The 20,842-nt window shown below is 36.7% G+C and overlaps 1 protein-coding gene across 1 annotated transcript in view; it reads left to right on the top strand.

Moving 5' to 3' along the window:
• Positions 1-20,842, top strand: part of LOC122079265 (protease Do-like 7) — a 52,176-nt gene that overhangs the window by 732 nt on the left and 30,602 nt on the right. Inside the window, exons 2-12 of the mRNA XM_042645587.1 lie at positions 1,038-1,172; positions 3,186-3,244; positions 6,381-6,417; positions 10,222-10,347; positions 10,702-10,791; positions 11,531-11,596; positions 11,736-11,792; positions 13,161-13,226; positions 14,064-14,171; positions 14,288-14,368; positions 19,165-19,214. Of these exons, the coding sequence (XP_042501521.1) occupies positions 1,038-1,172; positions 3,186-3,244; positions 6,381-6,417; positions 10,222-10,347; positions 10,702-10,791; positions 11,531-11,596; positions 11,736-11,792; positions 13,161-13,226; positions 14,064-14,171; positions 14,288-14,368; positions 19,165-19,214 (875 nt within the window). The remainder of the gene's footprint in view (positions 1-1,037; positions 1,173-3,185; positions 3,245-6,380; positions 6,418-10,221; positions 10,348-10,701; positions 10,792-11,530; positions 11,597-11,735; positions 11,793-13,160; positions 13,227-14,063; positions 14,172-14,287; positions 14,369-19,164; positions 19,215-20,842) is intronic.

The raw sequence follows: 20,842 nt of genomic DNA, 5'->3' as shown, positions 1-20,842 counted from the left end.
TTTGGGGGGGGGTGGTTTAACAAATAATTTATTGATATGAAAAAAAAAAGAGAACAATGTCAAAAAGATTCAATCTGCAACAGTAATACTACCTTGTGAATTTTCTTCTGTGAACTTTGACCTTTGATATTTTATTAACACATCTCGGTTAAATTCTCCCTTATAGCTTGAGCCATTCGGTTGTTTCCCGATGGTTTTGGATATGTTCAAGTAAATGTCATGCACAAATATTGTGGTATACACTCTACAGGTCATAGTGGCCATGGATATCACAACAATAAAAGTTCTAGACTGCTGTAGACAAACAACTGAAGTACAGCCTTTGGCATTCTTTAGAAAATCTGTTATTTTCAAAAAGAAGCTGAAACAGGAGTACTTGCCTTCTATGAGGGGTATCCTAGTTGACACTTAAGGCAGCTGCACTTCTGGACAAGCACGTCCACACGTTACATGCTCCAATAACAGTCAAAGAGTAGGCAATGCGGATGGTTTTTAATATTGTGAAGGGTAATATCAGCTTGGGTTAGGATCAACTGTAGCATAGGTAATCCTATTGGAATTCATGACCAAAGTATATCTTGGGTTCCAGTTGTTGAGACATTGTGCATCTTGAAGCAATTCAAGTCCATCAATTTATAGTTTTGTATTTTGAAATTTGAATTACATGTGTACAGTGTACTACATGGTACATTATATAAGTTTTTTCTTTTTTCTTGATAAGCAGTAGCGTTAGATCGTCAAGCAGTATGATTGTTGTCTAAATATCCAGGTCAATTTGGTGAGACTAGGGGAAAAGGTTTTATATGGTTGCTGTTGCTGTTGCTGTGGGTTCATGCATTTTGATTGATTTTGGTTAATCAAGGTGAATTTGGATGGTGGTTGGCTTGTGTGCATTCGATTTACATTACTTTTATATGAGTGCATACTTTGTTGTTTGTCTATTTATTATGCTTTTCTAGAATAGTGTTTGATTGAATTGTTAGTTTATATGGATGAGTCTATGCATTTGACTGACAGTGTGACGTACTTTCTTCTAGGTCCATGATTTTGGCTTCTTTCGTTATGATCCTGGTGCGATACAATTTTTGAGCTACCAGGAGATTCCTCTTGCTCCTGAGGCTGCTTGTGTTGGACTAGAAATCAGGGTTGTTGGTAATGATAGTGGTGAAAAGGTATCTAAATTTCCATTATTGATATCTGCTTTGTTATTTGCAGCCTATAGCATTACTTTTGCTGATCAAGGTTCAAAGTTTTGGTTTTGAGCCTGGTTTCGACTTGGCTCAAAACCAAAATATTTTGCAAAACTGTGAAATTTTGACGGAAACCTGGTAAGTTTTGGCTACAAATTTTGACTTCTGGTTTTGAGGCCCAAATGACCTAATTAGGTTCCGAAACTTTTGGGAAACCTATTTTAGATTATAGTTGTCACGTCACCTAGGCGAACCAAGGCGGTCAAGGGGGTAAAAAACTAAGGCTACACTAAGAAGGTGTTAAGGCATCACCTAGGCAACCATAGAAAAAAAAAAAAAATCGCTTGGATGCCTAGGCGATGCCTTGAACACTATGGTTTAGGTCCTCTAAACATAGTTTTAGATTGTAAAAAAAAGACCCAAAAATGGTAGTTTGGCTTTGGACCTTAGGCTGTTAGCGTACACTATATGCTGTTATTGACAAAAAATTTGGTACTTAAACATACATACTTCAATTGAGACAACTAAAATATGCATTAGGAATGAATAAACATAAAATTAGAAACCATTCCATGATTATCAAATGTTATACATGATTCATGACATAGATATGGGAGTGGTTTGGCAAAAGACAACCTAAAAAATTGAGGTTTTCTAGGAAGTTTCCCTCTTTGGAGTCGAAATTGTTGAAATAAACATGGTCGAACTTTGGCTGAAACTGTTAAATTTCGATTGAAACCATCCATTTTATACAAAGGATTTGACTGAAATAATACTGAAACCCGATACATGGTCAAAATTGCACGGAAACTGCAAAATTTCGACTGAAACTTGATAAGAGCCAATTATTGGACATGGTGTCATTTCAACCTTTGTTGAATCGTTTCGACTGAAATTTCGAACATTGTTGCTGATATGGTTCACTCTGTATAATTCTGGTATACCGTGCCATAACGAGGGGGTTAAAAGATCATTTGTCTTGTATGAGTTTAGAGGATACACAAATTAGCAGTGGCTAGATTAGGGGTGTCAATGGGCCTAAAACCCTGCCCAACCCGAAGGTCTCTTAACTCAATGCAAGCCCAACCCAGCCCTAAGTCGGGCTGGGATATCTCAGCCCAGGCCCAACCCAGTCGGGTTTAGCCCAACCCAACCCAACCCAGCCCTGATGAACCCTAATTGGGCCAGGTTTAACCCAATCCAGTCCAACCCAATACTATCGGTTACTTGGTTGCTTGATCTTGATGCGTTGCAGAGGTCAAAGACCAAAGTTTTCGTATATGTGTAGATTGTGGAAAACGAAAGACCTTTTCCTACGAGTACCCATTAATAATTATTAGCATATTTATATAATTATATACTTAATAAACATGGTTGGGTTGGGTTGGGTTGGGTTGAGACCTCAACCCAGGCCCAACCCAACCCAACCCTGCCTCGGGCCTGAAAATCTCAACCCTAACCTGCCTTATAGGCTGAAATCTCAGCCCAAGCCCTGTTCAGGCTCAGGGCGGGCTTGGGCTGGGTTGGGTTGACTGGGCTTTTTTGACACCCCTAGGCTAGATATTCGCTTCTCTCCCCCCTTAAATGAGTTTCTGAAATATTTACTTTACTTTGGATAGTCAATTAAGTGATTTTTGCATATATTAATAAAGTCACTTCTATATATCCATAGAGGAGGAGGGGTCCCTTGAAAGCCCAAAAAACCATAAAATCGTTAAAAGGATACGACAGAATTCCAATTGTCCCTTAAACTTTGGCAGTTGGTATATGCCAAGTTTTTGCAGGAAATTTATTCCACAAACGGTGATCCTATAGCCGCTATAGCTGCAGATATCCTTGAAAGTGCCATGTTCACCATTTCTGCCGATTTTTCTTTTCGGTAGTTATTCTCTAGATGGCATACTTTTCTAATTTTGTGCTTTTAATTCCTTTTTTTCTGGTGATCAAGCACAGAAGGCTAGATGAAAGTAATAAATTAACATTATGAATTTGCAGGTCTCAATTTTGGCTGGCACTCTTGCTCGATTGGATAGAGATGCTCCTCATTATAAGAAGTATGTGGCATCTTCAGTCTTTCACTACTCTTCTTCTTCTTCTCTTCCCTTTTTTTTTTTTTTTTTTTTAAGGGGTGGTTTGTTGGTATTACAATATCTTCACTACTTCACTGTATGTTGCCTCCTGACTCTTGTTTAGAAAAGTAATACACAAGTTACAATATATTCCTGTTAAGTGTCTTCGGTCCTGTGGTATAAGATATTTTGATTGGGTCTGCGGCACCCATTTATGCCTTGTGCTTTATGCCAAGGGGATCTGGTCCCACTAGTGGTCAGATCTACGTCAGATATTGCTTTAGTTAGGAACCAGTCAGGTCATACAATTGCTTAAGACAAATAAGAGCACATGCCTCAAAAGGATGGTCAAGGCTATGGTTCCTGTCTTACAGGACCCAATATTTTGTCTTCTTTAAATGTTGTTTGGTGTCTAATATGCGTCCAAACTGTGCTTTGATATGATTATCTTACTAGGGTGAGGGTCTATAAATTGGTGCTACTTCATTTTTGTACGTAGTACATCTGTCTTCGGGTCCTGATCCTTTTCTAGTGTATTCTTAAGTCATTTCTCCCCTTCTAGCTTTTGCACCATTATACAGTAAATTTGGTGTAAGTTTTGTCCTTGGGTTAAAAAGAGGGGGGGGGGGGAAGGTAGTTGTAACAATTGTTTTCTGCTTTATTTTATAAAAACTAGATTTTTATTTTTCTATATCTTTTGACTTGCATTGTCCAAACGTCTTGGTGTAAGCATGTCTATAAAGGTAAATGTGTAAAACAAAGAGTTCCTTTTATCAGTGAACTTGATGAAATTTGGCAAAACATTTTTGTGTTGCTAATGGTCACAATTGGCCAAATTTAGGGAATAATTGTGGTTCATTTTTTTTTTTTTCTTGCTGTTCATGAATCCTTCTGTCTTTTCCGCATCGGTATTCCTGTGCTCTGACTGAGACAATTGCTTTCACTTATGCCAGTCAGCTCTCCATCACTAATGGAGACTTGTGTTACAACTTACAACTACTGGTATTTGTAACTTTGCCAGCATCTCACTCTTTTTTGCATTAAACCAATATGCCTATGTATCAGTAGAACTATTTGGAGTGATAAAAAGTAAAAAGGGAGAAAATTAACTATTTATGGGAGTACGTGAAGGCCTTTTCCCAAGTACTAGAGTTATTTGCCAGGGTGATCCAATCTTTTCCTTGTTATACTGATTAAAGAGGCTCTTGCTCAACACCGAAGGAATGTGCTTCTTCCCTGAGGCAAAAATACCTGAGAAGTTTAAATGGCACTCTGACAAGTTCGATGGAAAGATCTTCGTCAAATACCGGACTTTGCCTTTTTGATTTTGGAATTCCTCATATCCAAGGCAGCTTACCTGCCTGAAGCTAATTGGATTTGTAGTCCGATGTGGTAACTGTCCTAGGGAAATAGGAAGTGGTGGTACGCCTCGTAGTAGTGCAGAATCCCCTCAGAGGCTACGCCTCGCGGATCAGCCATCCTTAACTTTTTTTGGTGCCTTTCGACGAATATTACACCCCAATTTCAAAGACCGGGTTGTCAACCCCCGTGACGAATAGTTATTTCAAAGTGCCGTTCATCGCCATAGGCAACCTCACTTCCCTTTCTTTCGGGAATCACCACCCTCTGAATGATTACATTGCCCTATCTCTGCGGCTCTCTTCTCGGACGAGCCCCCACCCATTTTTAAGTATAATGTCTTCCCAGTTCGGTTGAGCTGGCTTATTTGGAGGATGAGACTGGGGGACATTTGAATATGTTTGGTGTTGCTTTTGTTAAAACAGTTTTTTTATTTGTGATTTAAAACAAAAAACTTAACCAAGCAGTTTTGGTTTCAACTTGTTTTTCAATGCTAAAGAACCAAAAACAGCATTTGTCAAACTTTGTTTTTGATTCCTTTATTTAAGTGATCCAAGACCATTGCCCACTTTCACCATTGTCATGAATTAAAGGGTGATGCAAACCATGGATTGGGCGCAAATCTGTTGATTTCACAGACACAGACTGAGCAATCTATTAACTGCTACTGAGCTCGTTTAAGAAACCAAATGACCATTCCACTGTCATTCATAACATGTGTTTTTTTAAGTTCTGCAAAAAATGAAAAAATGGCTTATTTTGTAAGCAATATTTTATTTGTGCTTTCAAATAAAGAGAAATTTGTTTATTTGTTCTCACAATAACAAAAAATGCAGCATGAAACACAATATTTTTTTGGTGGGAAAACCCTTTTTGCAGAAACAATAACAGAAAAATAAGGAAAAAGGACGTATCAAATGCCCCCTCCACTTATGTAGAACTGTTATTTGTCATTGGATTAGTTCTCCTTATTATCCTCACTTTCTCAAATTTAGTGGAATAGTTTTCTTCTTAAAATTTCTAAGTTTAGTGGCCATCTCACAGTCTTAACTTGGAATGCCTACCAGGCCATCAATTCCTTTTACTTGAAATCTTTATCTCCCCTCTACTATTCTTGGTGTGTCCTTGAAATTTCTATTATTCCTTTCAGCCATATTGGCCATGCCTGCATTAGAGTTTCTCCTAATGCCAAATGGAATGACAATAGCAACACCAAGCCCAAAGAATGGCATCCATATTGACTGGAAAATCCTGCAGACACCAAAAAGGCAGAGTAAATGGGTTCAAGCTCCACTTACAAACTCACAATGGATGAACAAGTGATTAACAGATTCACCCATTAATGCTAGTTTTATTATTGGAACTAAAAATTTCAAGTATGCAGTGTAAATTTTGTTTTTCTTAGATATTTGTTACTATCTTCTTTTGTATTTTTGACCAACATTCATTTGATATACTTACTACTGATTGAGTTTATTGGGATATTTCTTTGTACATATATGTAACTGCTAAGAAGTTATTAATTGTTGGTAGACTGACAGTTATACTGTATTCTTTCTTTTTGCGCTTACTTATAACCTTATAATTGGCAGAGTATGGAAGTTCTAGGTTTATAGACAAAAGGCACATTCTGACTTTCATACAGACATACAAACGCGCGTGTTCACGTGCGCACGCACACAACTGTTCTCCTAAACTCAAATTTCCTTTCTTTGATGACTCTTGTTCAGTGTATTGGTAATGAATGCTCTATTTTGTGCAGGGATGGTTACAATGACTTCAACACCTTCTATATGCAAGTAAGTAGAATAGTAGATACTTAATACATAGTCTTAAAACTACCACAACTAATGACCAATAAATTCAGCCCCCGTGGATTTATTTTGAGTGGTTAGGTTGTTCAATGAATCTTGTGTCAGTTTTATAATTTCATTATGTTGGTGGCAATTGCAAATAATTGCAGTCTGGTAATCTGGTGTGCTTTAGGGCTTTATATTAATGCTTCTGAGTGGTGCTCAATGTTTTTCTGGCAATTGCGAATGATTGTGTAAATAACTTTATTGCAGTCTTATATCAGACCTCTGTTGGTTTTAACTCCTGCTAAGATTAGGAAAATCCTATTATAGATTCTAAGCAATTTTTAATAATACTCAAAGCAAGTAATGAAATCCATTCCCTTAACTCAACTTATCCTTATACCACCTAAATGGGGTCGGCTACATGGATTCTTACCCTCCAATCAACTCTGTTCAAAGCCATACTTGTTTCAAGACCTAAACTATGCACGTCTTCCCTTACCACTTCTCCCAGAGTATTTTCAGGTCTACATAATGTAGAACTAGAATCATAAGTGATCTAATCCTAGGCAGGATCTAAAATTCTGGCTGAATAGAGAATATGTCCTCCAATAGGCTTGGTTCTAACTCCCAAACACTCTCTCACAGCAAACAAATAAAAGGAAAATAAGAAAACAAAAAGAGAATTCAACTGAGGGTTGAGAAGGGGGAAGAAGAAGATTAGGTTTTGGGCATCTCACCCCTCAAGTTTAAGCATCTCACCTAGGGCATCTCACCCAGCTGCATCCCATAACACAACAGCATAAACTTTTTTTTTTTTTTTTTTTAACTAAAACTCTCCTTCTCATTATAATTGATGGGCTTTAAATAGCCTTACATTGCTTGGACATAAAGAGACAATAAAAAAGGAAACTAATGGACTGAAATAGGACTTTCTAATTTGTGTCTAACTTGTTAACCAAATAAGAATAAACTAGAAACTAACAATTAAACACAAAAGGAAACTAATCTAAGTTACAAAATAAAAACTCATTTGACTAACAAAATAAGAAACTAACTTGACTATATTGGTCACGAAGTAAATAGACACTAAGTTAAATAGGAAACTGAAATATGGAACCACTTTACTGTTCATGTGAACAATGTCGCGCGAACAGGTACAGGAGTCACTATTCACGTGAACAGTGTTTCATGAACAGTAATTTTTTACTCTTGTTTTTGTCTTCTTCTTCAAGCTTTGATCTGCTTCACTACCCCTATTTTTTTTTTTTGCTCCTTCAATCTGAATCGGATCACTCCTCTATATTAGGGCGTCTATAGGCCTCCTTCGCACATGTCCATGCCGCCTCAAACGACTTTCTTTTAGCTTATCATGTATTGGAGCTACTCCTAAATTATCTCTCATTTGGTTTGTCCTTATATTATCCTTCTATTTTTACTACACATCCATATAACATCCTCATCTCAGCTACACTAAGTTTATCTATATGATGTTTCTTTACTGCCCAACATTTAGCTTGATATATCATTGCCGACCGTGTGATAGTCCTATAAAAATTTCCTTTTAGTTTAAAAGAATATGTTGATCACACAACAGTCTGGATGCACTTCTCTAGTTCATCCATCATATTTTAATTTTGTGTAACATTATCCTCTATTTTTTCCTTCTTTATTTATGATTGAGCCTAGATACCTAAACAATCACTTTATGGTATTTTCCTCTCGTCAATTTTCACCACCTTGTTATCCATCCTATTGTTAATGAAGTTACACACCATACTCTGTTTTTGTTCTACTTATCATTAAACCTTTTGATTCCTAGGTAGATAGATCTCCATAACTCCAACTTGGTTTTTGTCCATGCTTTTATATCATCCACCGAAACAATATAATTAGGAAAAAAATATATACCTGGGGATTTGATCTTGAATGTCTTTAGTCATTTCATCTATGATTAGCGCAAACAAATAAGGACTTAAAAATGATCCTTGATGTAACCCCATTGTAATTGGAAATTCATTTCTTTATCCCCCTATAGTCCTTACACTAGTCACCACACCATTATACATATCTTTAACTATGTCCACATATTTACTTGAAATACCTTTCCTCTTTAATTCATGTTGAAATAACTCTCTAGGCAAGTTCAAAAACTAGTTTTGTTTTGGTGGTTTCAAAACCACTGAATACCGCGAAATAAGCGAAGCAAAATGACCGAGATGGCCGAAATTTCGACGTAATAGTACGTTTTTGGGCCAAAATGAACGAAATTTCGAAATGAAATGACCGAAATTATGTACTTTTATATTTCGTATGCCATTTTGTCTCAATAAAATAGAAAAAAAATGAAATATCCGAGATTTCGGCGGCGAGTTTGCAAACCTTGTCTCTAGGTACTCTGTCATACGCTTTTTCTAGGTCAATTAAGACCAAATAGAGATTATTCTTACATTCTCGAAATCTTTCCATGAGTCTCCTACGTAAATAAAAAGGCTTTTGTCATTTATCTTCTTGGCATAAAACGTGATTGGTTTATCCGTAATATTACTTTCTTGTCTTAAGCGAGTTTTAATAACTTTCTCCAATAGTTTCATAGTATGACTCATAAGTTTTATGTTTCTGTGGTTATAGCTCTAAATATCATCTTTGTTTTTGAGGACCACAGTGCTTCTTCTATGCTCATTTGGCATTTTTTTTTGTGCTCATAATCTTATTAAACAATTTAGTGAAGATAAGCCACAGATTCCTAAGCTCTTCCACACTTCTATTGGAGCACCATCCGGATTTGGTGCCTTACCTACTTTCATCCTCCTTAAAGCTTTTTCTCCTTTAAGCACCCAAATTTTCCATATATATATCTAAGACATGTGGTACCTTGATGGGTAATGCAACCTTCTAGGTCACTATTACTCGAAATGTCCCATAAGCTGTAGAATTAGTTTTTCCTTCTTTCCTTAATGTCCTCATCCCTTATTAGTATATGTTTGATTGGACCCCATATTACAACAATACACTATCATCTTCACTTTTAATGTATCTAATATGGTTGAAATCTCTGTTCTTCCTTTCCCTCATTTTAGATATCTTTTCCCCTTCCTTTGTGCCCAAAATGTTATTAAGATTCTCATATTTCTTCTCTTGTTTTTCACATAATAGCAAATTTGTACCTTTTTAAATACTCTTCATCCTTAGTCCTTAATGACTGCTTGAAAGTCATCATCCCAACACCAACTCTCCCTAGATGAATGACGAATACCTATAGAAAAATAAATATTTAATGAAATTTATTACAAAAAATAACCGGTTGACTCCTGCTTGGGAACAGAAGGAAAATCCGAAACTAACCCCTTGACCAGAATTATTATAAATCTGTAAATGAACTGCATGTTAATAAATATTTAGAAGGAGCTAATACACACACATGCACACAAATATTGGAAGTGGGCCCACAAGAAGAAAGAGTAGACTGAGAATTCTGCACCCCCCTCCCCCCCCAGCGGAAAATGTAAGTGTTTATGTGCTGGAAATTGTGCTCCAGTGCATATTTCTTCTTTCATTCTAGTCCTTGAGCTCCCATCAAAACCATGCTTTCCAAGCTTTAAGTTTTGTTCTCTTGTCTATGTGAATTTGAAAAAAGGAAACCCACCCCCCCCCTAATAAATAGTACCTGGGGAAATTTTTGTTGCTCAAACCTGTCATGGAAAGACTTATTGACGAACCATATTACTCATAAGTTATGTCTTGTATTGAGTGGAGACTTTGTTTCTTGGTTTTATTTTTCTTGCCTTCATATTTCTCCTCTACCAGGCTGCATCTGGGACTAAAGGAGGTTCAAGCGGTTCCCCTGTCATTGATTGGGAAGGAAGAGCAGTGGCCTTGAATGCTGGAAGCAAATCCTCAAGTGCATCTGCATTTTTCCTTCCTCTAGAACGAGTGAGTATCTATTTGTGGCCTGAACTTAAATTGTATGATGGTTTTTTTTTTCCAATTTCCTCTTGTTGTTTGATGTATGTGAGATTGTCCTTATCCAATGTTTAGGTCGTGCAATCAAAATGATAGTTGTCAAGGGGCCTTGGTCACCTAGGCAGTTGCACTGGATGCCTTGCTTCTGGGCACCCTCCAATTCCTTGGGTCGCGCAGATGCCATGACAACTATGATCAAAATCTAGCGTGTGTTGGCATTTAGTGTTTCACTGCTGTACTTTTGGTGTCCTGTTAGTGACCTCCATCCTGACTTATGTGGAGTTGTGGACTCTTTAACCATTCTTGGGGTTTTACATATGGCAGGTGGTGAGGGCGCTTAATTTTCTGCAGAAAGGTTGGGATTCATCTGGAAATAAATGGGAGGCTGTCACTATTCCTTGTGGTACGCTTCAGGTTTGTTGATTCTTATTCTCTTAATATTTTAATATTGTTGATCTCTGGATTGCCTTCATAATTTCTTCTTTCTACAATGCTCTTTGAGAAACACTCACTACTCTTGCAATAAAAGAGTTTTTTGCCAGGAAGGCAGTTAGTTTCCTGTGAGTTTTTGAAGTCATCTTTGGTTACTTCCATGTCAAATCTTGGACATTCTTGTGCTAATTTGTGCTTTAACTTCTTGAGCTTGATGTCTAAAGTAAATTTTGTTTCTGAAATTGATCTGGATTGAAATTGTTAAACAGAAGGGAATTTGAAGCTATCTTCTTTATAGTGTTTGCGGCTGAAGCTATTATAGTTTTCCCCCTTCTAATATTTCTTATTTACTCTCTTTTCTGGTTTTGTTAGCTATTCTTTATGTTTGCTTGAAGTTTTTTTTTACTAATCTGGACAAAGCAGAATCAGCTCTTCCTTTTCCAAAGTCCATTTTTTATGTGGACTTGCATAAATTATTTTCTATTTCACCTTTCATTTTGAAATATGGGTTGTCTTCTTATTTCAACTTGTAAAGCTTATTAGATTTCTAATGATGCATATTGATGTGGACTTACAATGTTTCTGATCCGAATTTTACAAAATAATATCATGGACTTGGATTATCATGTAATGAATATCTTATTATTTATTATGCGGTAGTAAGTCTTGGTTAAAATTTGGATATTTCTTGTTGTTGTCGTTGTCGTCCTCGTTGTTGTAGGTGACATTTCTTCATAAAGGATTTGATGAGACACGCCGTCTTGGTCTCCGGAGTGAAATAGAACAGGTGTCGAGTTTCTCTTAAGGCTCTTTAGTTCTCATTTCCTTTGTACTTGTTTCTTCAAGTCTATTTTCTTTGTGATTTTCATATTTTTTTAAGGCAACTGAACAAAGGTTTAATTTACTTGGGCTTGTTGCTTGAGCAGATGGTTAGGCATGCATCTCCTATTGGTGAGACTGGAATGCTTGTTGTGGATTCTGTGGTGAGTGCACTGTTGTTTGATTTTTTAACAAATTTTGGAGAATTAGAGGTTATTTACATTCTCTGAGAAAGTAATGAATCTATTCATGTATTGTTGCTATGATTTAGATTATGTAGCCTCAATATTTTGTTCATTGCAACCCTTCAAATGAAGGGCCAGTGTGGAGGGTTCCTTCCAAGACCCTTCATGATGGGAAGGTTTACAACTGTCCTACGTGTTATAACATCAAGTGATCAAGGTATTGTAGCGATGCGCTTTTTTATGCCTTAGGTTCCAACTGCCAAAATTATCTAGGTGTCTGGTCTCTGAAATCTTGATTTTCAAGAAAGGGGAAGGGGAGGGGGAGAAAGAAATCATGTTTTGGAACTTGTAAGACCCAAGGCTTGAGCCCTAAGCTTCTTGCTGAAGTTACTGCAGCCAGTGGTGGATGTTGCAGCCAAGGATTAAAGTACTGATATCGGTCGCCGTATCGGTCGGGCAACATTAAGATATGTATCAGAGGGTATCGTATTGCATCGTACGCTAAGATATGCTTAAGATATGCATAAATGGATGGGAAACACTTTTTTATACACTTTTGCATAAAAATAGTTAAAAAAAAGTTATATATAACATGTATTATGCATAAATACTAAATTGAGGGTATCGCACTAAAAACCTGAGGTTTGTAGTTTTCACATAAATGTAAAATCCTTGTTCCCAACTTTGATTTCCACTTTAGTTAGAGAGAAAAATGGCTGGCAGAACTTTGGAATAAAAACCTTAAAAAAATCGTGTTTTTCTGAAAAATGACCCATATTGGCCATTATATGACCGTAGCGCACTATATCGGTCATACCGATACGTACATTTCACCTCGATTTTTAATTTCCATAGAGTATCGATTCGTATCATATCGATACGTATCATATCGTATTAGTAGTGTCATATCTGTAAGGCCGATACCGCTGCATATCGGCCAATACGGTACGATACGTACCGATATTTTAAACCATGGTTGCACCTGTGAAGTTAGGAGGGAAAAACAAAAGGGCGAAGCCATTGTGTTGGAGCGATGGCACTGTTTATTACTATAAATTGGACACTTTTTGCCCCCATATAATTTTCCCCCCCTTCTGTCCTAGCGCCGCCACAGTACCCGCCTTTTACTTTTCTTCCTTTCATGTCATGGTACCTGAGGTCCTTATGCAATATAGCAGGGCCAATATGGTGATGCCTGGGTGAGCATCTAGGTGCCAAGGCACCTAGCCGTTACCTAGCCTCGCTGTAGCACCATAACAACCATGAATAACATATATGTTACTTCATTTACTGTACAATATTTTTATTTACTTGTCTAATTCCCCACCATGACATATCATATTGCAGGTGCCAGGTGGCCCAGCTCATAAGCATTTGGAGCCAGGTGATGTGCTTGTGAGGGTGAATGGGGAAGTAAGTCCTTTGTTCAGATATGCAGACATGTATTTCAATGGATTTCCCTATTCTGATTATCCACAGCTGTCGGTTGTATAAAAAATAATTCTTTAAATCAATTCTCTGCAATGTTTATGTTATACATTATTGCATTCTATTTTAAAGCAATTTTCTGGGATGTTTAAGTTATTTATCTCTTGGATTTTTCCCCATTGTAATTAGTATTTGTTCAAATGGAAAGGTCTTCCTTACCTGTTGTTTTTAGCCTACACAGTCCTGGTTTCATATTTTTCTCTAGAACTTTCTTTACAGTGAAGATCGTTACAAACTATTGTTTGACAATATTGTTTTTGTGATTGTCTATATTAGGTGCTTCTCATGACTTCTCCAGATATTTTGACTTGTATAATTATCAGTTGTGGAATTTTTTTGTTCAAGATGCCAAATATTAATTTAAATCATTCAAAAGGAGTTTTTAAATCATTAGATTTCAAATTAGTTTCAGGTTGATTTTAAACACAAAAAAGTCAAAGCTCATAAAATTCTCAAAAAGAATATTCCACAGATAATTTCCAATAGGAGCAGATTTATTTAATAATTAAAGAACTTGTAAATTTTTTACGAAGGGAATTCATCGGGAAAAAAATGTAGGGATGTGAGTTATTTTCTTGCCTTATCATTTTTTTTTTTCCTTTCGCCGTTTAATTTTAGCTATTCAGCCCCAATAAAATGTAAAATAACAATGGAGTCAAATGATGTTGGTCTCTGTATTTGTCAATACTTTTGGTTTTAGTGTTCACATTTTGGTCGTTTATGCATATAATCTGTTTTTGGGTTTTTGGCATTCTACTGCAGGTCCTTACTCAGTTTCTGAAACTAGAGACTTTACTTGATGATAGTGTTGACAAGAGGATAAATTTGCAGATTGAAAGAGGTGGCACTTCCTTAACTGTAGAGTTAGTGGTAATATCTATTTTTTCATGTTCGGCTGGTTTGATTGATTGATAATTCTGAGTTTGCTTATTTTGCTTTTATGTTTAGCTGCCACTGATTTTATTTTCTTATCAACAATGCCTCAGGTTCAAGATTTACACTCCATAACTCCTAACTATTTCTTAGAAGTAAGCGGTGCAGTGATCCACCCTCTTTCCTACCAACAGGTTGATAATACTTTTATACTATATTTTTTTGTTGTAGTGAGTGAGGCAGCATTTGTATTATGTTTCCGTGTATCTTTTGTAAGCAGAAAACACTTCCATTTACAAAATCATCTGCCTAGGTCATTGCCTTCCCTTTTTTTCCATTGGAATCTGATGAACAAAAATCCTTTTTTGTGTGGAAAACAAATAAACATTTTTTTTTTCCTTTCGTTTTCATAACCGGATTGTTTTTAGTTTTTGTTAAGTTCCAGTTTCACATGGGCTAAGAGGGGGAGGGTAAAATTGTCATCGAATACAGAAAATAAATAGACATGAACAGGGAGGAAAGGGATACAGCACTGATCTCTCCAAGAAGTCAGAACTTGAGAGGTAAACCCTCCCTTCCTGCTTTCTCTCTCTCTTCCCCCATTTCCTATCCTAATTTTTCATGGGATGCCCAAATTAGGTGGTGGTTCTGCAACTAAGATTTTGAGAAAGGTAAGACTCCCCTTCCTACTTTCCTATCTTCTCCTCTTCCATCTCACTTCCTTTGTCTTCTTTCTCCCATTTCCCATTTGTATTGTACAACGCAATCGGGAAGAGATTTTCCAACGTAGAGATAAGTTCCCTCTACTCTTCTTCCTCTTGTCTGTCTTCTGTGGTTGTCAAGTGTTGCTTAGGTGGCAATGAGGTTTTTTGAGTTCACATTTTGGATTTATATCCCCTAACTACCTGAACATTCAGATTTATATCCCCTAACTAACAGGGATATCCGCTTAGATCAGCTTCAGCTCCGATTAATAGTAAAAAAATAAGGATACTTCCGATGATACTTGCAATAGCTGCATTTTTAGACATGTATTTGTGTATTTGATTCGAGGCTTTTTTTTCCCCCACTACTTAACAACATCAAGGGGGTCAAAATGAGGATCTATAACAAGACTTGGCTTGAGAATTAACATTCGATATTGGTTCAAGGTGACCAGTCACCAAGTTCTTTAGTTGCCTAGACTTGAAACCCAAACGTGGAAAATGGAGAAAGAATAGAGAAATTGGGGGGAAATAAGAGAAGGAAATCCATGGAAAAAGGGAGGTGGAGGCCAGAGGGGTGAAGGAAAAAGAGAAAGAAAAGTGAGAAAAGAAGAGGAAGAAGCCACTGCAGCAGCAATCAGTGCTTTCACCAGTAAAGGATAGCTGCGGTGCCACTGTCGTTGCCGCCAACGACTGGAGGAGAAGAAAACAACAATTCAGCATTTGGAGGAGAAGAAAACAACAATTCAGCATTGAAAGAGGAGGAAAGATAGCAGTAAGCTAGCAACTGCTGCCAATACTGTGCTGCTGCTTGCAGAAGAAGGCTGCAGCCGCCACAGTAGCAGCAACTGGCAGTGAATGAGGGAGGAGGTGAAGAAGAAACAAGAAAAAGGAGAAGGGGATGTATCTGTTCCTTGTTCCTTGCCTTCGACTTAAAATCTTTCATCCACGGTTTGAGCAATCGGATCGGCTGCTGCTGATTAGGCTCTGAATTGGCCAATTTAGCCGAGCCGATCCGATCTGATCCCGATTCCTTGAACCATGCATCTTCTTTTGTATTCTTATTTTTTTGTGATCGACATTGATGTGAGCGTGGGACTTTGGAGAGGGCGAGAGGTTGGATATCTTGAAAAGAGAGATAGAAGGGGGTAAAAATGTGATAGAATGAATCAAGGACCATGGCTTAAACTGTGTACCATAACTAAAAACTATAGAATCATTTTAATACATGATTTTATAATGCAGCATTGAAGACTTATTCAAGGAGGAAGAAGAAAGGGGTCGACCAGGCCTAGTCCCTAGGCCCACGATTTGGCTTTGATGGAGTTATTTAGTTTCTAAATTTAGCATTATTTAGTTTCTAAATTCAGTAGTTTAATTTCCTAGTTTCTAATTCCAGTTTTAGTAACTAGATGTTATTTAGTTTCCTATTTCAGTTTTAGTAACTATGAAGAGTTTCTAATTTGTAACCACCCCATCATTATTATAAATAAAGGAGAGGGCTCTCACATTGCCCACGATTTTCATAAACAAAATAATGCTGCTGCGTTGCTCCTCTGTGAGTGTTCTTTGTGTTTGATCAAAGAGAAGGGATTGGTGTGTGATCCATTCGACTCCTTGCGGTGGGAAGCGCAGGAGGATCTTCTTCAAGTATTCTTCTTTTATTTTCTAAGGTATACAAGGTGTTCAAGTGCTGGTCTGCTATCACAGGTATTTAGATCAATCCTTTGTTCAGTTCTGTCTAGCTATAGAGGCCTTTGTGAGGGAATTTCAGTTTCTGCCCAGGCCTATCCCTTTATCGGTTTTGGCTGATATTTCAACCTAAGGTTCCCCTCACCTAAGGAGGAACTCGATCTCTATCTGATGCCCTTCTGTGCTTTGAGTGTTGAGTTATAGAAAATCTCTTTCTTTTTGTCTTTTAGTGAGATTTTCAAGCAAGTACTGAAACCGATGGGAGTTACTGTGCTCTTATGATTTCTGTACTTTCCCTGGGATATTTTATTATTGGTTGGGCTATAGAGGATCCTTTTCAGCCTCTGGTTTATTCCTACTTGGCTTATACTAATCTGTCCTAAGTAGTACTGGTTATTGAGATCGATAGCCTGCTGGTTTGCTTTATATTTTGCTGGTCTGATTTTATTGGTCTGTGCTGGTTGGTATCTGGTTGTTCTTTGATTATAAAGTCCTGCAGTTGGGATTAGGTTGCTTGTCAATCCTAGTTCTATATTACTTTATTTGAGATTAAAATTTCTTTATTTTGTACATTAGTCTTTTCACCTTGTTAAGTAAAGGGAACCGAACTTCTTATCTTACAGAGAAGGCCCTCTTTGAATTTAGAAGTTAAACTATTGATTTGAAAATCAATTATTTTACAGCTAAACCCCCCATTTTTATAAACAACGCCTAGTTGACCAGGTGAGCCCGGACACTGTCTAGGCTTGCCTGCCTGCCTGCCTGCCATGACAACTATGCTGGCTTCCCCTTCTCTCCCATTTCCCCTTCCATTTTTTTGCCGAATGTCTGAATTGGGTGGAGGCATAAAGCTGTAACAGTATTTAGTGACCTTCTCTTTCTCTCTCTCTCTCTCTCTCTCTATATATATATATATATATATATAAGAAAATCTTGTTGTAATCAAGGTTGGTGAAAAAAAGTTGTAACCTTACATTTTTGCACTTTAGTATAACACTATTTTTTTAATATAAAAATTTTCATTTCACGTGCCTACTCGAAAAACGTGCAACTTTTAAAAATGACATGATGACACATCACTTTCAAATTATTTGAAAACCCTTTTTTACACCTACATTAAATAACTTTTGTAAATAAGAAAAGGGGCAATCAAAAGAAGGTTATATATATATATATATAAATATGTGTGTGTGTGTGTGGCGCTTTACACAGTAAGGGTGTATGTGCAAATGCACGTGTGGTCATATGTTGAGCCTGGGAGAGAAACTCAGAAAAGAGAGATCAGTCTTGAAAGTCAATTAATTTGTCCCTTAGCCATATTCTCTTATGAACTGATCCGTCATGGATATATTCTCTTATGAACTGATCCGTCATGGATATATATATTAAATCTATATATCCTTGTTTTGTAAATTCTATTCTCGTTGTCATATGGCATAGAAATGAATTCAAATGGAGGCTGTACATTTGTATATTTTTGAAAATTATGTGTATTCGACTAATTGGTCTATTCCATTGGATATCAAGTCCAATATTACCATCTAGGCTTGGGTTGCCAATCTTTATGCCAATCTTTATTTTCGTATACACAGACATAATTATATATGTATGTATTTATAAATTGCAAACAGGGGTTTGGGGGAGAGAGCCATTCTTGGGGTGAGTTGAGGATATTTTGATCCATAAAAATTACTATGGGTTCTAAAATACTAGAAATGATGTTTTTCTCAAGTGGAAAAGTACACCAATCAATCAAAACATTATTCGCTTTCAAAATTTTCTGGAAAACACTACGAGACAGTTTAGTATGGAGTTTTGGTTGTTGCAACCACTGGCAATGTTATAGCAGACGTGGATGATTAAAATGAAACTGCACTGCCATCTTCAGATTCGCTTTCAGAACTGTCCTATACTCCTATTAGAATATTTTATTGTGGGTATGAGTATGACTAACCAAACGAATACTATATAGACTGATTAAAGATTATGTGGAAGGGAAACAATTGTATTGGAATCTCTTTATCATATTGGATGGGACATTCTGACCCCTATTGTGATTTGAGTTAATTTATAATATTATCTAACAAACACTGTTTTTCTTTGTCTTTCAAAAAATTGTCTAATTTGACATGTTTTTGTGTTTCTGTTTTTCTGTGCATAAAGGAAACAAGTAAAAACATATCCCAGTGCTGCCTGAATTTTGCAGAGACATGCCTTTTGGTACTTAGAAAAATTTCCAACCTCAAAACACATGTTTCTCCTCAGTTGAAAATGGGTCTCTCAAATAAAAGCACTTAGTACTTTTTGCATGTAGCACGTTGTCATGTAGAAAAGTGCTTTCAATATAGCTTGGATATCTTAGATATTGGTTTTGTCTGTTGTATTCGTTTTTGTTACTGAAATCCAAATTATATATGGTTTCATAGCCTCAAATTCTCATTTATATGAAACAAAATCTTGACGAAGTCAATTAAAGATTTGTAGCTTGTTTTACCCATTAAGTGCTTAATTTTGTCATGGTTTAAACCATTTTCAGAAGAATTCTTTCTTGTCATGTGATTTACCAATGCTTTTTTCTCTCCATTATTGTACAGGCTAGAAATTTTCGTTTCAACTGTGGTCTTGTTTATGTTGCAGAACCTGGGTGAGTATATTCTAGTTTATTTTCAAAGCCAACTTATGTTACTTTCTTTTCTAGATCCTTTGTGTGTACATATCTTCCATGTATTGCTAAATGGTTCACCTCAACATATCTTCGATATATTCTAGTTTAATTGTATGTCATTATGTAAGCATAAATTATTAATTGTCAGAAGAAAACACATTATTGTTAATTGCTCTCTTGAGGTGAGAGTTAGACCTGAAACAATGAAGTCTTTTCCTTATACTTGATTCAAGAATGGTTAATTCTAGTAAAGGCTTTAAATGCCAAATAATAACTGTTCATATTTACTGTAGACAAGGGTACTCTAATAGTGTTAGATAATATGAAAAAAGGGAGAACCCATCTGAGAAACAAAAGGAGTTACTCTGTTTCTGGATTTTGGGGCCTTTTGTTGATACAATAAACTTGCACCCATGTGCAGATCATATTATTTATGATTATGATCAGCTTTCAGAGAAGGGGAAATAGGAAATATTATAGGAAAAGAAGTTCATACTGGGACATGTTACAGTATGTTAGCCTAAACATGCTGGCATGTTTCCATTTTCACTCATGAAGTTGTACCATAGTTATCAAGGCGTCACCTAGGAAATAAGGCAGTCCAGCCTGGACTGGCGCCTTGGTTGCCTAAGCAACGAGGCATCGCCTTGATTTTTTGCCTTCCTCCCTTGTCTTGGGTCACCTTACGCCTTGGTAACCTTGAATTGCGCTGAAATATAGTTATTGGTATTTTGATCATGGCAACTGAATTATCACTTTGGCCATATAAAATGTTTATTAGTTCTGTCCACAATCTGCCAACCTATTCTAAAACTTGTCTCATAATAGAAACTATATTAAGCGAAATCAATCCTACTTTATTTTTCTTAGATATTCTATAGGTGGAACTATAGGCATGGTATATGCTAAGAATATTTTTCTTTTATGCACTTTTTAAGTTTGTGTTGAGGATATTTAAAAAGGGCGAGGGTTCTCTACGCAAGCAGCATAGTGGAGAGTATCAATGAGGTGTTGCGGAATGGTTTTGTACATATGAGGGTAGATGCCATTTTATATGAGGAGGGAAAGGATAGAGGGTGCTAGCATGCCCTTCCTTGGTGGCTCAGGCCTCAGAGAACCATTTCTCATTCCAAAATACATAGGGTTTTTGCATGGTTCAAGATCTCCCCTTAGCTGAGATCTCGCTATTAACTTATTTTTTTGGCTTGGCAAGATGAGAGCACATGTGCTATATAAAATGTACAATATCTCAGTCGAGATCTCGTTGAATATCTCGATCTCGACTCGAGACCAAGTCACATGGTGTATATACATAATTTTGACCCTCAACTCGACATAACTTGATTTCTCTCGCCTATCTCGCCCAGCTGTGAAGAAAAAAAATGAGCTTTTGATAATTTTTCTTGCCAAATCTTTCCTCTACAATGTAGATTAACAACTTCAACACTTGGAGATTGGAGATTATCACTTCATCATCAACCTTTGGAGATTCTTTTCTTATCAAGAACAGTTTTAGGTAAAAGCAACTTCTCGAAACCATTTTTTTCATAGAAACATTGTCAATAGTTTGCTTTTATTGTGGAATAGCTTAGGGTGAAGGGTCCGAA

Source organism: Macadamia integrifolia, chromosome 5 (genome assembly GCF_013358625.1).
Source record: "Macadamia integrifolia cultivar HAES 741 chromosome 5, SCU_Mint_v3, whole genome shotgun sequence".
In the NCBI taxonomy this organism is placed as follows: Eukaryota; Viridiplantae; Streptophyta; class Magnoliopsida; order Proteales; family Proteaceae; genus Macadamia; species Macadamia integrifolia.
The sequence above is the reverse complement of the archived record's forward strand: the minus strand, read 5'-3'. Positions and strand labels throughout refer to the sequence as shown.